Below are 18,545 nucleotides of genomic sequence, written 5' to 3' on the forward strand. Positions count from 1 at the left end.
GAAGATCCAGTAAACGCGGGGTCCCGAGGCAAGAGTCCTCATGGTAAACTCACAGTATAGGATGAATGTTTGTCAATGTTTGTTTGAAACAATCTGGGGGTCGACAGAAGGGATTCAAAAAAGTAAGAAAGGAGCAAAGGAAGGTAATCTCTGTGAGTCTGAGACCAGTTTGGTATATACACTGAGCTCTAAGATAGCCATATTTACATAAGAGACTATGTACCAAAAGAGACAAAGAGACAAGACAGATCATTTATGAAAAACTGAATGAATGTCAGCATTCATAAACATGAAGCAAAAGTGAGAAACACACTCATCTCTGCGTTATAGGAATTGGTACTGGAAAACTTATTAATTAATATTTAAAAAAAAGGGCTGTACCATTAGGGCTTATCATATCAGCACTCAGAAGGCTAAAGTAAGATTTTCTCAAGTTGAAGCCTGGACTAAGCTACAGGCCAGCCAAAACAACTTTATCCACAAAGCTAAAAACACAATTAAAGTACCTTTATCAAGCACATTTGATTTAAAAACCAATAGAAATCACCCTAGGAAATATGCATTATTAAAGATAAGTGGCTTTTTTAAGCAGTAACTTGAAAAATTAATTTAAGTATGTTTATAAATTTTAAAAGAAACTGAATATCACCTGACTCTTAAAACTAAGAGTGTCTTGGCATTCAACTAAATATTTCATTGGCTTGGGATAAGAGTTTTATAGAAACTCAATTTTTAAGAGAGCTAAAACCAAAAATTTTCTGTTTGGGTAAGTTAAGAGACTCACGGGGTAAAGATGACTTCAAACTCACTACATAGCCAAAGCTGTCCTCTTATGTCCCAAGTGCTGGGAGTTCAAGCATATACCACAACCAGTTAAAACTTAAAACCTGCTATTTATTAAAGTACATATAAATGTTGAAAAAGAAAAAAAGGTTCCACAACTTAGCTAGGTAAATCAAAGTAAACTTTACTTCTTATTTTCACAGTAATAATTTATCCTACTTATCATGAATATGAAAAAACATCTAGTTTATATCAACAAAAGCTGAAGAGGGCAATGGTCACTTCTGAACTATTTCTTTGTATTTAAAAAAAAACTGACTTACCTCAGTGAAGGCATAAACTTTGGAATTTGAACATCATCTTTGTAAGTAAAAGACACAACTGCATAGGGACAAACATGTCTTGGTCTTCGTCTTACTTCATCAAACCCATACTCGTAAAAATAGTACTAAAAATAAAATAGTACAAAATTATCACTTTAGGCAAGTAGTAGAGAAAATATATTATTTTACTGATAACACAGAACCATTTAAGCAGCTTTGGCAGAAAAAAAAAATTTCCTTGAGCTTGTCCACTTAGACAAAAAAAAGAAAGAAAGAAAAAGGTGTACTCTGTTGTGTATCTTCTGTACCAGATACCAAGGTATCCCAGAAGTTTAGTTCAGGAGAGTTGACAGCAGGAATGTGCAATTAACTTCCTAATGAAAATACCATACAATAGAGCCTAAGCTAAATTACCCCAGAAAAGCCAACTTGATAAAAAAGTAAAGAACTAAAAACAAAACTTCAACCAATATCAAATATCATTTTCTGTGCTAGTGTAAAAGACAAAACAAAACTGGAACTCAACTGAGAATAATGAAGCAAAGGAGGCGTGCAAAAGACTGTAAGTGTAAATGTTCAAGTAGATTATTACTCACAATCCTCTTCCCTTCTCCTGTTCATGAGTCATCACTGATTTCTATTTTAGTTCTGCTTTTGTTCTTTTGTTAAGAATTATTTTATGTATAGGAGTAACACTGTCTTCAGACACACCAGAAGAGGGAATGGGATTCTATTACAGATGCTTGTGAGCCACCTGTGGTAGCTGGGAATTGAACTCAGAACCTCTTGAAGAGCAGTGAGTGCTTTTAACTGCTGAACCATTTCTCCAGCCCCCTGATTTCTATTTTAAAAGAATGTCTGAGTCTATAAACTAATAAACTAAGTCCTTTTCCCTGGGAAATTACTGGTTTTAATGTTGTTTCTCTCAAACTACTTCTAAAACATTTTTTGAAATATAAAGCTCTAGTTTACAAGTTCTAGAGAACCCAGTAACTACTATATTTCAAGTCTACCAATAACACTAGTATCTAAAAGTAGTGAACTGACGAAGCCCCTGATGTCTTACATAATACAGTTTTTCTTAAAAATACCCAGTCATATGTCTTCTCCACTAAGATACCTTAACAAGAAGCCAAACTATTTCCCACAAGTACTGCAGAAAGTTTTTGTTATTATTTTAAGAACATTTGCCTACATATATGTCTGTCTGGAGAAAGAGGGCATCTGATCCCTTGGAATTGGAATTAAGACATTTGTGAATTGCCATGTGATACTGACAAATTCAGGTCCTCTGGAAGAGCAGGCAATGCTCTTCACTGGTTTGCCATCTGTCCAGCCCCAACAAAAATGTTTTGATGACTACTTACTTCTAGGTTCACCATACAATGGAAGAGGACAATGCCCACAATTAGACATCTTATGATGCCAAGTAAAACCCCCAATGCCAAGAATGGATTTCATTTTGTTGAATCATTGGCCAAGGGGTCCCACATCCAAGTATCACAGGCTACTACCATGATTACTGCTTCCCCTGTACAACCTGACTGACTGTAAGGCCCTACCGCTGAAGACATTATGTCATCAGAAATGGAGCTGGTGCCCAACTAAGAGATTTAGCTCACAGAGCTAAAAGGTAGTATGCACACTAATAAAAAAGTAATAATCAGTACTGACCAGCTATACTCTTTGACCAACAGCAACCTGCCTGCAAGATATGCTAGTACAACAGTAGCACAAATGTTATAATTGAAAATGGAGTAACCAAACACTTTTCAATTCGATTTAAGGTACACTCCATAAAATGATTCCCTATCACTGCTAAAGTGGCCAAGAATCTGATTCTAAATAGGTCATGAGCCCTAGTGGAAAACCTAGTACTATTATTCTGCTAACTGAACAATTAATAAAATCCCTCGTCGTGACCTAGGGCCATGCCCAAAGACCAGTGCATCACTCGACCCTCCCAAGAGAAGATTCTTACAGTACGTGACAGTTCAATTAACAGAGACCCACAACTGGACAATGTCTAGAGAGTGACTTCGTGGCACTCAGTCCTAAATGGGATGTCTTTATCATAGCCCTCCTTCCTCAAGGCTCAAGGATCTACGGGAAGAAATGAAGAACAATTTTAAGAACTAGAGAGGTAGAAGATTCCAAGGAAACAGCATTATCTAGCTACAACAGGATTGATACACATGTGAACTCAAGAGATTGGTGGCATATAAAAGAGACTGGCAGCATATAAAATACCCACACAAATCAACAGACAGTATACCAGTACCAAGAAAGGGAAGTAGACACAAAAGTCCACCACTAACTAAGAAACTATTTGCAAATGATACCTGTCAGAAAAGGGAAAATCAATTATAATTATAATAACCATACTCCATGACAGGTCCCATGCCTAGGAGTAGCTGTCCAACACAAAACAGTCTGTGTTTTTTGTATTCACTTTATTTGGGTTTGGTACTTTCTGACTTACTTGGCTTTTTGTTGTTGTTGTTGTTTATTTTATCTTATTTTATTTTATTTTATTTATTTTTGAGAAAAAAAAATGGAGTTGGGTGGGTAGGGAAGAGAAAAAGATCTGGAAGGAATTGGGAAAACAAAAAGAATGATTAAAATATGATGCATGAAAATTTTAAAATAACATTATTTTAATATAAAGTAGGTTAACAACACTAATGTTAGCATGTATCTTTTACATACTTGTTATGGGAGAAAGCTCATAAGGCCTCAACCCTAGATAAAACTACAAGCAACTAAGAAATGCAGAGAGCAAGAGAAATAGTCTTTCCTAGCACTCAGGATTTCCCCAAGACTCAGGAGGTTGATACAAGAGGATGATTATTTTGAGGTCAGCCTAAGCTATAACAATACCCAGTATTTCTTTTTTAAAAAAAGCCAGACAAGGAAAAAAAAGAGTATCAGGAAAGAGCCCCAAGACTAGCCTATAGTATATAGCAAGTTTGAGACCAGGATGGACCTACATAAGACCTAGTAGGGTTGTGGCACACACCTTTAATCCCACCATTTGGGAAGCTGAGCCAAGAGAGATGTCTCAGTGAATTCAAAACCAGTCCAGCATACACAGTGAGTTTCAAGCCAGCCAAGATGACAAGTGAGAACTTGTCTCAAAAACAACAGAAACAAACATCATTAACAAAATGCTACTAAGCATGTCAGTACTCTCCTTTAATACCAGCACTAAGAAGGCAGAGGCAGGCAGAACTTTCTGAGTTCAAAGTCAGCCTGATCTACATAAGAGTTCTAAGATACATACTAAGATGTCTTTAAAAAATTTTTTTAGAAAAGAGAATAAAACTACATATAGTTTTCTGAATATTCATTAAGACTTAAAAAAAACACTAAGTCTGCATTCTAATAAATCAGTAGAACATAGAGTTGTGAATTAAAATAATCAAGGGGCTTGACCTTTACTTTGAAAACCAAATGGTATTTTATTCACCAATGAGGTATTTCTACGGCCCTGAAAGGCAGACAATTCAAGAGGTGATGCCATGAGATGGTTCAGCAGTTAAAAATGCTTGCTTGTTTGACCACGAAGACTATAGTTTGGGTCCCAGTACCTTCTTAACAAGCCAGGTGAGTATCCTATACCTCCAACTCTGATCTGATCCCCTTTTCTTTTAGCCTACAAGCCCACAAGTGCAAGCATCTGTATGCACACACAGAAAGACAGACACACATAAATACATCTTTCACATTAAATAGATCCAAGTACATACCTGAGTAAGCTCATAAGCTCTATATGCCAAAAGGGATGTAATTCTACTAGCATTTTTAGACATATGACATTCATGCTTTGGTGTAGGGTCCAAAGCATTTTTACTTAACATGGATTCCAAGTTTTTTACACTCAGAGGATCATAAATGCTCTTTATTTTACCCTAAAAAAATAAAAATAAAACATTTTAAGTGTCTGCTTAACCTGATTTTTACTATATGCTACAATACTTTATACTAAAGGAGAAATACAAGTGCTAAACTGTTAACTACTTACATCACCAACATGTTACTCTCTCTTTTTTTTATTCTTTCCTTTGGAAAATGGGGGTGGAGGGGTGGGGAATACTGGCAGTGACATAGTTCAGCAGGTAAAAACAACCCTAACCCTGATGACCTGAGTTTGAGTCTCAATTATCCACAGGCTGAAGGAAGAACACCCCTGATGTTAGTCTTTCTCTGATCTTCACACGAATCCTGTGGCATGTGTACCACAACATAGACATTAATAAATTAACATAATCTAAAAGACAACAAATCAATCACTAAGGTAGTCTTTTAAGATAGCAACTCCTCATATACTACCAAATATAGCCTTTTAACTCAAACTCCTGAAGTCATGAGATCACTTAAAATTTAAGTCCAAGTTAAATGTTGCTTTTGATATGTACAAATACAAGTTAAAATTACCTTCATTATTTTAAAAATAACAACATCGCCTACTGCCCCTGCTTCCAAAGGATTAGCCTGTAAGAGATCTGCATACCTACAAAGATAGATACCTAACAGAAAGAGAAAAATAATTTGAATGTAAACAATCAATTTTAAATTAAAAAATCAATTATTTAACAAATGATAAAAGGAATAGAAGGCATGACAATCTTTTAAAAACAATACTAAAGTCAGTAAAACATAAATCAAATTTTTCAAAATCATTTTGACCAGAATAAAACATTCTAAACAGTAACATTTGATCAATTTAAGTATATAAAAATCAGAAACAAAGAAATAAAACCAGTGTTATATTTCAGAACTTAATACTAGTCTCCTTATTTAAAAATATGAAAAGCATACCAATTTAACTACTCACTACAGGAAGACTACATTTAAGATTTTAAATGGCAACTTAATAGATAAGTACAAATGAGAAACAAGAAAACATTACCCATAGAAGGACTGCCAAGAACTGTTATTTTGGATTGGCCCACCTGCAATCCTTTCTCACATATGCTCTGAACCTATGTAAACAAAACATTTCAGTTTAAAATCAAATTAACAAGAAAAGTTAATTTGTAAAATTTCAAAATGTCATTTTCTAAACTATAATTAAAATTTTCACACATAGATTTCAGCTAACTTGTAAGTGTCAATGTAAAACTAGCTTAAATTCTGAAGTTTATCCTATCAGAAATTCATCTTTATTTATGTTACTTGTCACAGATACTCTCGCCAACAAAAGAGAATTAAGACCAGCAAAATATTTACATATCCTTTTTCAAGATTTTTTTTTTTTTGTATTTTTAGTTATGTGAATTATGCATTTGTGTGTGGCAGTGTCCTCAAACACTGGCAATATATTCTCTGGAGCTGAACTTAGAGATGCTTTGTGAACTAACCAATATAGTTGCTAGGAATTGAACTCAAGTCCTCTTGAAGAGTAGCAAGTGCTCTTAACCTCTGAACCACCTCTCTAGCCTCAGGCAAAATATTTAAAGAAAACATTAATTAAGGGGGGAAATGGCTTTAAAAACACAGAATCAGCATTATATAAGACAATCTTGTTTTCATAAAAAATGTTTAATCAAGCATATTCTAGGGAAAAGAAACAGAAGTGATCAAAGAAACAATGATTACATTTGAAAAAGAAATTACAAAACATTATTTTGCCCTTCTGAATTACTTCTTCTACTTATATGTTAGTAAAAACGTTAGGTTACAGTGAATGTCTGTAACCCCAAATGACTGGCAGCAAGATGCCTCTAAGTTCAAGGAAAGACAACCTGAGATATATAGCAAGATACCCCCTCAGTCCCCCAAAAAGCAAACAAACAATACTGGAGAGACAGGTCAGTGGTTAAGAGCTCATACTGCTTGTTCTTCTGGAAAACTCGTATGAATTCCCAGCATTCATGTCAACATTGCCTATAACTCTAGCTTCAGTAAATTCAATACCTACCCGAACTAATATGCACACACCACATACTTTAATAAAAATATATACAAGGGAATATAAAGTGAATAAAGAAATTAAATAACTAGTAAGACTCTCAGTAGGTAAAGGCACCTACCACCAAGACTGACAACTTGAATTCCACATTCTCACTCTTCTCCCCACCTCCATAGAAAAACAGAAAAAAAAAAGTTCTTAACTTTATCAAATGAATAATGGAGAAACAAGTAACTATCAATGGATACAATTATCTTACCTGGTACCTATCAACCATGAGAAATGCATAAGATTCTGAAAGCTCCTTATCTAAACGACCATCAAATTTCAATTCTCTTCTCTTTTCTGTAAACTTAAAAAAAAAAAAAATTAAATCTGTAACTACTTAGCATGATTGTTTCATTAAGGTTAGAATTAAAGAAGTTTTTTTAAGAAATCACAAATCTATCAAAATAAAAATCTCTATGCTTTCTGCTCTTCAATCTTCAATTTTATTTCTTCCCATTTTAACTCCCAACACAATAGTCAAAAGTATCTAGGTATTCACTAATGTTAGCTAATTTTCTATTAAAAATTAACTATATTCCCAATCTCCTCAAGAATTTTGTTTAATCTTTGCATCTCCCACTTTACATGGCATACTGAATGTAATAGGTAGTTTAATGCATTTAAGCCAGATATAGTGGCACTTAAAACTAGCAGTCCCTGAGTTCAAGAACAGCCTCTGTTACAGAACAGAATGCTGACTAAACTGTGTGCTGCATACTAGTCAAGTAATCTAAACTGTTGGATTTACTTTGAGATTCAAACCTCTATCTATTTAAACTACAACCTAACTAGCATTTTTGTATCTGTATTCAGGCTATCTCAATTATATAACTTCAGATAAAATTTCCATACACAATTCCTACCATACCATGAAACTACATTAAACTATCACATTTTTATTTTTATTTTTTTTAGGAACTTTAACAGTGCCCTTCAGAAAGTTTTCAGTTGAAATTTGGTAGTACATCATTAATCAATTGGTATAAAACCAAACTCTGTAATATTTCACATCCATTAAAAATCAGTAAATAGTAAAAATTCTAAAGTTCCATTTGTGTTACCTCAAAATCATACATGCTGGCTTTTCCTATATTAAATTCAAAGAGGGGCTGGAGAGATGGCTCAGCGGTTAAGAGCACTGACTGTTCTTCTAAAGGTCCTGAGTTCAATTCCCAGCAACCACATGGGGGCTCACAATCATCTGTAACAGAATCTGATGCCCTCTTCTGGTGTGTCTGAAGACAGCTATAGTGTACTCATATACAATAAATAAATAAATCTTTAAAAAAAAAATTCAAAGAACATATAATTTGAATATGAAATGAGTATTCATTGTCAACTGATGCCCTTTGTACATACTTTTTTCCAGTAAAAATTTCTATGGGGAAGGGGGTGCCACAACAATTTACCCCTACAAGTATAACTCTTGGAAAGCTGAGACAGGAGGATCACTTTTATGTTCAAAGTCAATCTGACCGCTCAATGAGTTCTAAGCCACTCTGGACTAGGATAAGACCCCTGACTTTAAAAAAAAAAAAAAAAACTTTTATAAATCCGAAAGGGGGGAAAAAAGGAAAAAATCTTAATTGTAAATTTACAACTAAATACTCTATAGTAAAGTATCCTTATGTGGATGACTTATTTCAGGATTCTGGTTAACTACACATCAGTAACAATTTAACCCAGTAGCTAAAAAAAGTATATCGATCAATAAGACATAATTTAGGAGTGTGGGTGTATCTCAGAGGTAGAACATTTCTTTAGTCTTAAGTTAATTCCTAGTACCAAGAAGAAATCATTTAAAATATTTTCATCTGTCTTTTATGTAACCTTTCCTTATAAAAAGGAAAAAAAGCACTTCTTAAAAAAAAGGATTTTTCCCCAGGCTAAATACATACCTCTTTTTCCAAAAGTTCATTATGTATCAAGCAAGCTCGTCTATAATTAAAATTTGTTGCTGAGGATGGTTCAAGGTAAGATGAATGGAGAATATTTAAAACATCTTCAAATTCTCGAGAGCTTGGAGTTAATGGCTGGAAAAGAGCTATTTAAAAAAAAAAAAAAACATTGTAAGATTATTCTATCATAAATGTACTTTTTCTGTTACTGTAGTTTTTTAAATTTAACTTCAAATGAACAAAAGGCACCAACAGCTACTTTATTTTATAACATACAAAAGTTATTAGAACTCACTGAAGATAACCACCTACATGGCTCAACAGGTAAACAGCTTGCTGCATATACCTGACCAGAACTGGATCCCTAAAATCCCTGCAAAAAGTTGTCCTCTGTCCTCCACTTGTATAACCAGGTGTAGATGTGCATGCACACACATACACACAAATTGTTTTTTAACTAGTTCTTTTAAACAATGATGACCTGGTCTCATATATAAAAATGGTTACAGTTTTATAAAACTAAAGGATATAAAACCATAAAGCAATCTAAATTGCTTAAACTCTCACAAGAACCTATGCATGCACTCAACTTGTCTCAATCCCTATTTACACTGCAATGAAAAAAAGCATGTTTTAGACTATGGCAGTTGAGCAACTAACTATAAAGCTTTACAATAAAAGCATAAACCCAATATAGTAGCTCATGTCAATAATCCTTACATTTAAGGGGCAGAGATAAGAAGATAATCAGAAAACAAGAGGATAATCAAAACTTTGAGGCAGCCTGGTCTATAGAATAAAGTAATATACAATATTCAAATAGCTTTATTATCAATATAAAATAAAACATTTAAGTACCAAATGCTAAGATGAAGGGGCTTTGAGAACAGTCAGAATCTTCTGTTGTGTTTTTGAAAACAGGGTTTCTTTGTGTAGTCCTGAAACTCAAGTCTGTAGAACAGGCTAGCCTTGAACTCAGAGATCTGGGTGCCTCTTCCTCTCAAATGCCAGGATTAAGGGTGTGCACCACCTTATCCTAGCTACTTGATAGCTAAGTACAGAGCAAGTTCAATGACGGCCTGAAAACTTAGTGAGACTTGTCTTCAAAATAAAAAGTAAAACGCAATAGAACATTTTTTTCTAGCATGCTTCAAAAACTAGGTGCAATGCCCAGTACTAGCAAACAGCAAGAGTTGCAGAGTTTGAATAAAAACTGAAATATCAGATTTGTCCTGGCTTTGTAGTAGATCATATGTAACTTAATCAAAAACCCAGTTTATTGTGAACTGGAAAACTGCAGTTCTCCTAATAACTATTGTATGTCAAATACTTTACGTAAGGCAGTACACAAGAGAAAAGTGGGAAGGCAATAAGAGAACCAGAGGGCTAAGCCAGGCAGATGCCATGACAGGCTCCAAACTGACAGTCTAAGTACTAGACTAGTTTCTGTTTCCTAATACTGGACAAATCCAAAACAAGCCAAATTCCAAGAACCACCTCTAGGGGGCAGCCAAGCTGCTCCAACACCTGGCCTGAGCCAATTGAATTAGCCAAGGTTTCAGAAAAACTCCCAAATTCCCCAGAACCAAACCCATGACCAAACCCAAGGACATACCCATATCCTGAATAATAGTGCCAACCAATCGAGGTAGAGAAAGGGAAAGGTCACTCACTCCCCCCTGGAATTCCCCTCAAAGGTTTTAAAAGTGAGCCTGTAAGCTCACTCAACATGTCCATTTTGGTAGATGGAGACCCCTGCATGCTGTAATTTCTGCAGAATAAACACTCTTTGTCCTTGCACACTATTTGAGTCTGAGTATCATTTTTCGGTGAGTCATAGGCCCTTATGAAAGCACAAAACAGAATAGAGCACCTGTGCACAGTTAACACAGTTAACAATTAAGTTTTCAGTAGTCTATAGTCCACTTAATGTTCTTTTCCATCTCTGATAAAAGTTCTCACTGGGCAGCCAAGTCTAACCTCAAATCCTTTCAAAGTCTCCCACATCCTGAAAATACAAACATTTGACTCAAAGTGGGTGTACATAAATGAGCATGGGTACACTCATGCCAAGATATGCATGTAGAGGTCAGATAACAATTTTCAGATGGTTCTCCCATCAACTGTGGTTCTAGGAATCAAAATCAAATTGCATGAGACAGCTCTCTGGCAATGGAGTTTTTATAACACATCAGAAAACAGAGGTAGGCAGATCTCTCTAAGTTTGAGACCAGTTTGATCTAGACTCAGTTCCAGGCCAGCCAGGGCCACATAGTGAGATCCCATCTCAAAACAAACAAAAAAAGCCAGCAAACAAAAATAATTTATCCTAACAACCTGAAGTTTCTAATGTATACATGAAAATTTTCATTTAATAAATTTTGAAAACCACATCAGTATATATAAACTTCCCCTAAATTTAAAAAGAAAAACCTGTATTTTTCAAGACATTTCAAGGTCAATAACTATTAAAAGTAACTCTTGGGTTCCACTGAAAATACTGCTGTGCATACATTTATATTTTGACACAAGGTCCTACAAAAGTTTGTAATAGTCTGAGATTCACTATGTATCCTGGGCTGACCTCAAAAAAATCTTCCAGTCTCAGCGTCCCAAATACTAGAATTGTAAGCATGTACCACCATCACTCAACTTCATATATACTCTTAGAAGTATGCCACTTAAAAGATAACTATAAATAAGCTGTTTTACTATACTTTCAATTAATCTTTATTAGACTATAAAGGATACAATGCCAAATGACATATCCATGGGGGGGAAGGGGAACAGGTTCAAGTTAGGGTTTCTCCATGTAGCCCTGGCTATTCTGGAATTCTAAACCAGGCTAGCCTCAAACTAGAGACCCCTCTACATTGGTCTCTGCCTCCTGAGTGCTGGGATTAAAGGCATGGGTTACCATCACCCCCTGGTGACATACCTGATTCTTTAACCAATAGGTATGTATCACAATAGTAGCTCTAAAAATGAAAAGTCGTTTTGATTACATGTTATCATAACAATGTGTGCTAGATAAAAGCAAGTGTGTACCTACTTTAAGACTAAACATGTACAAGCATCCTGAGGAATAAAGCCAACATAGTTACTATAATACAACTGAAAAAATAAAGTTGGTTGGTAAGAGGGCTGTGTAAGCCTGATGACCTGAATGTGGATCCCTGGAAGCTACATAAAAAACCAGATGCTGGAGTTCAAGGACAGCCAGGGATATACAGAGAAACCCCAATTTGGAGTAGGGGGGTAGGGTTGTAGATGGGAGTGGGGAGTGAAAAGATAGCTAGTGATAGAAGTCAATGGTTGAGTGCTGGCCAAGCATAGAAGCCCTGGTCCTATCCCTTTAGCCATACCCACATAATACACACAAAAAAAAGAACATACATTTAAGCAATTGGCAATAGGTCCAAAAAATAGCATCTTTGTTCTTTAATCAAAAGAACATTTTCCTCCATTATCTTTGACCAATTTGTGTCAGCACAGATATTCCTGTACTGTATATACATGATATGTTAAGCTTTAGAAAACAAGGCATACTACTATCAAAACATGTAAACAATAAGAAGGTAAAGTTTTGGATCTAAAATTATAACTACCCAATGGATGAAACTCGATATTTCTCACTAGTAGAGCGTTGACCTGACAAGCAAGAAGTCTAAGTTCCATCCCCAGAACCACAAGATCACCACAAAGAATACCAGCTGAATGAGGTAGCATATATATCCATAATTGCAGCACTTAGGGAGCCAAGACAGGAGCATCAGAAATTCAAGGCAAGCTCACAGAATAGTGCTGCTGTCAGCTCCAATGAGAGAAGCTTCATTTTGCAGAGGTGATTGTTAAAGCAGAGAATAACTGCTGAATGCTAATCATAAATGGAACATCTGTCACTCCCTCTAACATTTAGCAACAGTAAGAATGGATTGGATACTTAGAATGTATAAGTTGGTAAAAGGGTATGCACGTATGTGTAACTTCCAGACAAAGCATGGCTAACTCAAGTTGTGACTGCCTATTTATGATCTATACAAGACTGAGAAGGAATGATAGACCTCCATCCCTCTCTGAAGATTTATGCCACTAATGGTTGATGCAAGGGGAAGATTCTCTGGTATAGACTGGGGTGCCCATGCTGTAAACAACCCTAAACACCAACACCCCCAAAAAAATTTGGGAAAGGAAATAGTTGGGATTAGTAAATGGAAGGGTTAGAAAGATGGCTCAAGGGATGAGTACTGGCAGTTCTTCCAGAAGACATTGGCTTAAGTCCCCAGCACCCACATGGCAGCTCACAACTCTAACTCCAGTTCCAGAGGATCTGACGGCAGGCTTGTGGTAACAGACATGCAGACAAAATACCCATATTTATTTTTTAAATATTAAAGTGTTTGGAGAAGCACAAAAGCAGGTTAATGAGGTTATGATGACATCATGTACATGAATGAAGATGTCATAATGAAACCCATAACACATTACTGTATATATGTTAATAATTTTTTTAAAAAAAGTACAAAGCTAGCATGAGCTACATGAGAAAATTAAATAATTAGTGAAGGAGCTAGTGACCAAACTTGGTCTGTAATTCTGAATCCAAGGCTGGTATCTACTGGCCTTAATTATCATTATACAATGTGACTCCATCTGTTCATAACTGAATTTTAAATGATTTTTCTATCTAAAAAATTACTACCTATGTTTTAAGAATGTGTTTTTATCTCTACATCAATGCTGAATGAACACAGCACTATCAGTAACAAATACACTGGCATAAGTCAACATGCACCAGTACGAATGAAAAATTTCCTGTCCAAGTTTTTGTCTATATAGAGAAAAATCAGTTTTCAAAATCCAGTTATCTATATCCAACTAAAACACCATGACTCAAAAAGACAACTGCAGAACCAGGTCCAATCTCAGCAACTAAGAAGTTGAAGGCAGGAAGTAAATCCATCCCTCCATCCCTGGTTACATTAAGAGCTGGTCTTTAAAAAAAAAAAAAAAAAAAGACAATTTTTGTTAGAACATCTTTTAAGAAACTGTATCATTAGTCTATCCCAAGAACTTTGGAGTTACTGTCAAATTCCACTATTAATTTTACTTTTGATGACATACTAGATGTAGAATAAAACATGGCAATCCATCTACAAGCCAATGCAACTTTTCTGACTCTCTATACACAAAAAATAGCTCAACCAATAAATATTACAACACACAACAATCAGAAAATAAGGTTATTTATCCCTTGGCCTCCCTCCCACTCTTGGGAGTTCTATCTATAAATAAATCTGTATTTGCTCTGAAAAAAAATTTAAAATACAAAATCTTTTAAAACATATAATCTGTCATTATTTACAGGGAACATAATCCTTCCATCTCAAAATTCTCCCCAAGGTTGAATATATGCTAAACTTTCCAATTTCACAACTGGTCAAATCCAAAGCTAACTTAAATTCTAGATTATAAAGCCATATATGGTGGTATTAGAAAGCTAAAGTAGTAGTATCCAAGTTTTGAGTTTGAGGCCAGCTTGGAATACATAGAGAAACTCCTGCCTCGAGGGAGGGTGGGGGTGGAGGGGGCATTCATCTTTCTCTGCTTCCTGATTACAGATGCATTGTCATGTGATTAACCACCAGGTTTGTACTGTTATGACTTTTCAGCATGATCAACTATACCCTGAAACTGTGAGCCAAAATAAACCCTGCCTCCCTAAATAAAAATTAGGAATAACCTTGCTCCAGGTGAATAGTTCAGAGTAGTCAATATATATTCAAATTCCATCTCTACCATCACCACTAATTAAGTGACAATTTACTTCTCAGTACTTCAGTTTTTCTGTAAAATGGACGAATACCAACCACAAAGAATTGTGATTTAATTATATACAAAGAGCAATGTCTACAACCAATCAATTACAATACTGCTTGCCAGTATTATTATGCCACTAAAATGTATTTAGATGTCATACTATTATCAAGTAAACTGTCAAGAGTTGGACAAGTTCCTATAGGTATGAAACTATAGCACTTAGGAAACCTGAGACAAGAGGATTGCTGTATGTTTGATGGTAGCATGGGCTATGTAGTAAGACCTATCTCAAATATAACTTTGAAATATTTTAAGAAATAGTTTAAAAATTAACATCCTAACTTTAAATTTCACCAGAAAGTAGTTAAGACTACTACAATATGAATACAACAAAACTTCTGATGCGAAAAATTCAAGACCTATCTATAAAACATTTCATATGCTCGTACGTCAGATGACGATTAGTACCAAACCAAATCCTCAACATACTTTTCAAACCTTCTAAGCAATGATGTTAGGACACTAACAGTCACTATAGTGTTTTATTTTCCTTCCAACCAACTGTACAGTATAGCATACTACCAGCTTATTAAGTGTTAAAAAGAGAAGGGGAAAAAAAAGAGACAGACAGACAGACACAGACTGCTCATGGTGTTCAATTTTAATCCCAGCACTCTGAAGGCAGAGGTAGGTGGATTTCTATGAGTTCCAAGGACTATGTAAGGCTGTAAGACTGTCTCCCAAAACAAAACAAAAACTCAAAGAAACATTCTTGCAACTGTTCTAAAGTGATAAAGTATGTTTTTATAGTAAAAAGTTGAAATCCAAAAACTAACTTCTCCCAATTTAAGTTAAAATCTGAGATAGTTAAAATATTACTTGAAAGCAATGTATTAACAGAAAGATCATAACATTTGTAATTGCACCTAGCAGGAAGGCTGAGACAGGAGCATTTCAGTTTCAAAGGCTTAGCGATGTAAGGAGATTTTTTTTTTTTTTAAGTTTTGGTTTATGTACTATTTGAACAAGTGCTGCCTAGTGTACAGCTAGATATTAACAATTATTTTCAGTAGTTTTTTTTAATCTACCATGCTTTGCTAATTACAACCTACTTTACAGAGTAAAAATCGTATCCCTAGGCAAAATGGAAAATGTAAGCACTCCCCCAAAGGAATACATCAGAGTCCATGGAGAAAGCAGCTGAGGTTTACACTCCCTAATTCCCTGTGCCACTTTCAGTATGTTCAAGGGCAGTCATTTTAGGGCAACTTCTGGATCTGGCTTGTGAAATTTAAGAAGTACATATCACCTTACTATATTTCAAACAAAATCCTAAAGGACTCTGTACCAGTTCTCTGGTCCCTTGCCAAAACCAAAACAAAACAAACAAAGAAAAAAATGTCTTGTTTTAAAGGTGATTTGTTCAGTCTCGGTCATTTAAATGCTAAAATAGAATGTCAAAAAGACTTGATACTGCTTGAAAATGTTAAGCCCCTGCTATCATTATGAGGTCCTGGTTAAAAGTACTTCCAACTTTTTCTATGAACTGGCCATTGGGGATGAGTAACTTTTCTTGTATCAACACAGCCACACACACCTGAACTACCTCAAGTGAACTCACTGTCTTGCCGTACATCCTGAAGTATTTTAAGTATTACATGAACTCATTTAAAGAGTATTTCTAGAAACATTCACTTCAGTCGGCAAAGATCAACTTCATCCTTCTCTGGATGGTTTCTCATGCTATTTCCTTGGCTGTGTCATCCTAGAAAGGAACTTTCTTTGTATTTCCATAATCTCAGTTGTGCTAAGAGAGTTGGTTACCCAGATGCATCGTTTCAATCAAGATCCTAAATCTTCAGATTCAAATGACAAAAAGAAAAAAAAGAAAAAAAAAGAAAGCTTTGGGAAATAATCTAAAAACAAGAAGTAAGAAAAATTTTAAGTCAAGTTCAGAAAATTCCAAATTACCAATCAATCAAAACCTACTCTAAGGGGGATAAAAACAATGTTGTACGTTTTACAATATGGTACTAAGACCTCAAAAAGTAAGCAATTAACCCAACTGTTCCGATAATCGATTTAGGAACTAAGAGTAGACTTTAAAAGTCAGACTAGGCTTGGAGTGATACAGAAGAAACCTATGTAAGCTAATGCTTTTCCAAAAAAAAAAAAAAAAAACTACATGGAAATGAAGTGTGATGGAAAACTTCATGGAGCGCATATACTAATGGAGATTTTTCTAAATAAGAGAAGACGCTGACATCGAGCACATTTCAAGTAGACACACAGAGCTGAGCTGAAGAATTTCCACAGCGAGGAAACACTTGTCCTTAGAACGCAATGGCCTTGGAGAAAGCCTCAGAATCCATGGCCACAGGCTATTTCCACAAGCCGACTTCTCAGAAGCATCTTTAGGAGGCCACCATCAGCTTCTCTGCCTTCAGGGCTTGGGGAAAAGAGGGGCACCAAGCACCATCTTTCCTCTCGGGGAGCTGCAGCCTTATGGAAACGCTTCAAACCTGAGCTACTTCCAACTTCCACGGGGAGAGAGGGGAGCGGCGGAGCGTGGTTCCGCCCTATCCTCTCGCACCAAGGGCGGCTGGGCGGCCGTGGCAGTGAGGGGGGAGAGGCGGCTGGCGCTTGCGTGCGTGTTTACGTGTCTCGGATGGGTGTGGGAAGAGGAGACAGAGAGGTCCGAATGAAAAGATGGAGGGGGAGGGAAGAGAGAGAGGGGTTGGGAGGAAGGGGAGGCACCACCTTTCTTTTCTCTGCTCTTCCTGGGAATCTGAAAACTCCGCCTAAAAGGCCTTTCCGGCTCTTCGGCGCCTTTGGGCAGAGCGGCCGCGGCCGCCTCGGAGGTGTGCTGAGGCGCCTCATGGCCGTGGTTCTCCTCAGGCCCGGCGCCGCCGCCGAGCTCCGCGGAGAAGCCGCCGCCGCCATTTTGTAGCGAGGACTCAAGCTCCGGAAGCGCTGGCTTCATCCCGTCGTCTCGGCCGCCGCCGCCGCCGTTTTCCCAGCTCGCGTCCGTCGAAGAGGCCTCCGTCTCCGCAGCAGTCGCCATCGCGCGGGCGTGAGGCGCTCCAGGAAGCTTCCGCCCACAAGGTCGACGGGGGGTTGGGGGGAAGGGCGGCGGGCTAGGCCGCCGAGTTCTTCTCGACCCACCCGGCCCCTCCGCCCCCGTGGGCCGCACTCCAGCCACAGAGACGCCTCTTAACCGCCACCGCGGCTCTAAGCGTGCCTCTCGCCCCAGGAGCCGCTCCGGACTCGGGCGGCTTTTTAACCGGCCCCGGCTACCTAACGTGCTCGCGTCGGGCCCGGGAGGGGGCGGAGCCTCGGCTGACCCGCTCTACCAATAGGAATGCAGCGCCCGCCTCCGCGAATGCAGATAGACCGTTCCAGGGGGCGGAGCCTCGCGATGCCGAGCCCGCCAAAAGAGGAGAGAGCCACTCGCGGGGAAAGCGTCGACGCCATCGCTCCAACGTGAGGGCCTGGGCTTGGCCGCATTCTGCAGATTCCTGGGCCCTGCCCTGTCCTTATTGCGTTTGATGGAGGCAAGCCCAGAAGGGTCTGACATTACTTTTGCAAGCGAGCGCCTTCTCGCCTCCCGTATTCCGGGGAACCAAACCTGGCAGATAACTGGCTGATTCTGGTTTTGTGACGTATTAATCAGTCCGCTCTGAGGTGCTCTTCCAAAGGATCAGGGTTCTATTCCCAGCATACGTACTACAACTCAACAAGTCGTTAGTCACCTAGGTG

General features: G+C 37.3%; 1 protein-coding gene across 3 annotated transcripts in view; it reads right to left on the minus strand.

The window, feature by feature from the left end:
• TASOR (transcription activation suppressor) overlaps window positions 1-17,979 on the minus strand; it is a 46,429-nt gene extending 28,450 nt beyond the window's left edge. For all 3 annotated transcript variants that reach the window (XM_080926560.1, XM_080926562.1, XM_080926561.1), the window contains exons 1-7: window positions 17,547-17,979; window positions 8,967-9,112; window positions 7,280-7,372; window positions 6,019-6,091; window positions 5,544-5,635; window positions 4,856-5,017; window positions 1,107-1,231 (exon numbers count right to left, since the gene is read on the minus strand). In XM_080926560.1, coding sequence (XP_080782686.1) covers window positions 1,107-1,231; window positions 4,856-5,017; window positions 5,544-5,635; window positions 6,019-6,091; window positions 7,280-7,372; window positions 8,967-9,112; window positions 17,547-17,850 — 995 coding nt within the window. In that variant the 5' untranslated portion in view covers window positions 17,851-17,979. The remainder of the gene's footprint in view (window positions 1-1,106; window positions 1,232-4,855; window positions 5,018-5,543; window positions 5,636-6,018; window positions 6,092-7,279; window positions 7,373-8,966; window positions 9,113-17,546) is intronic.
• Between the last annotated feature and the right edge of the window lie 566 nt (window positions 17,980-18,545).

Source organism: Micromys minutus (assembly GCF_963924665.1).
Source record: "Micromys minutus genome assembly, chromosome: 12".
NCBI classification, from domain to species: domain Eukaryota; kingdom Metazoa; phylum Chordata; class Mammalia; order Rodentia; family Muridae; genus Micromys; species Micromys minutus.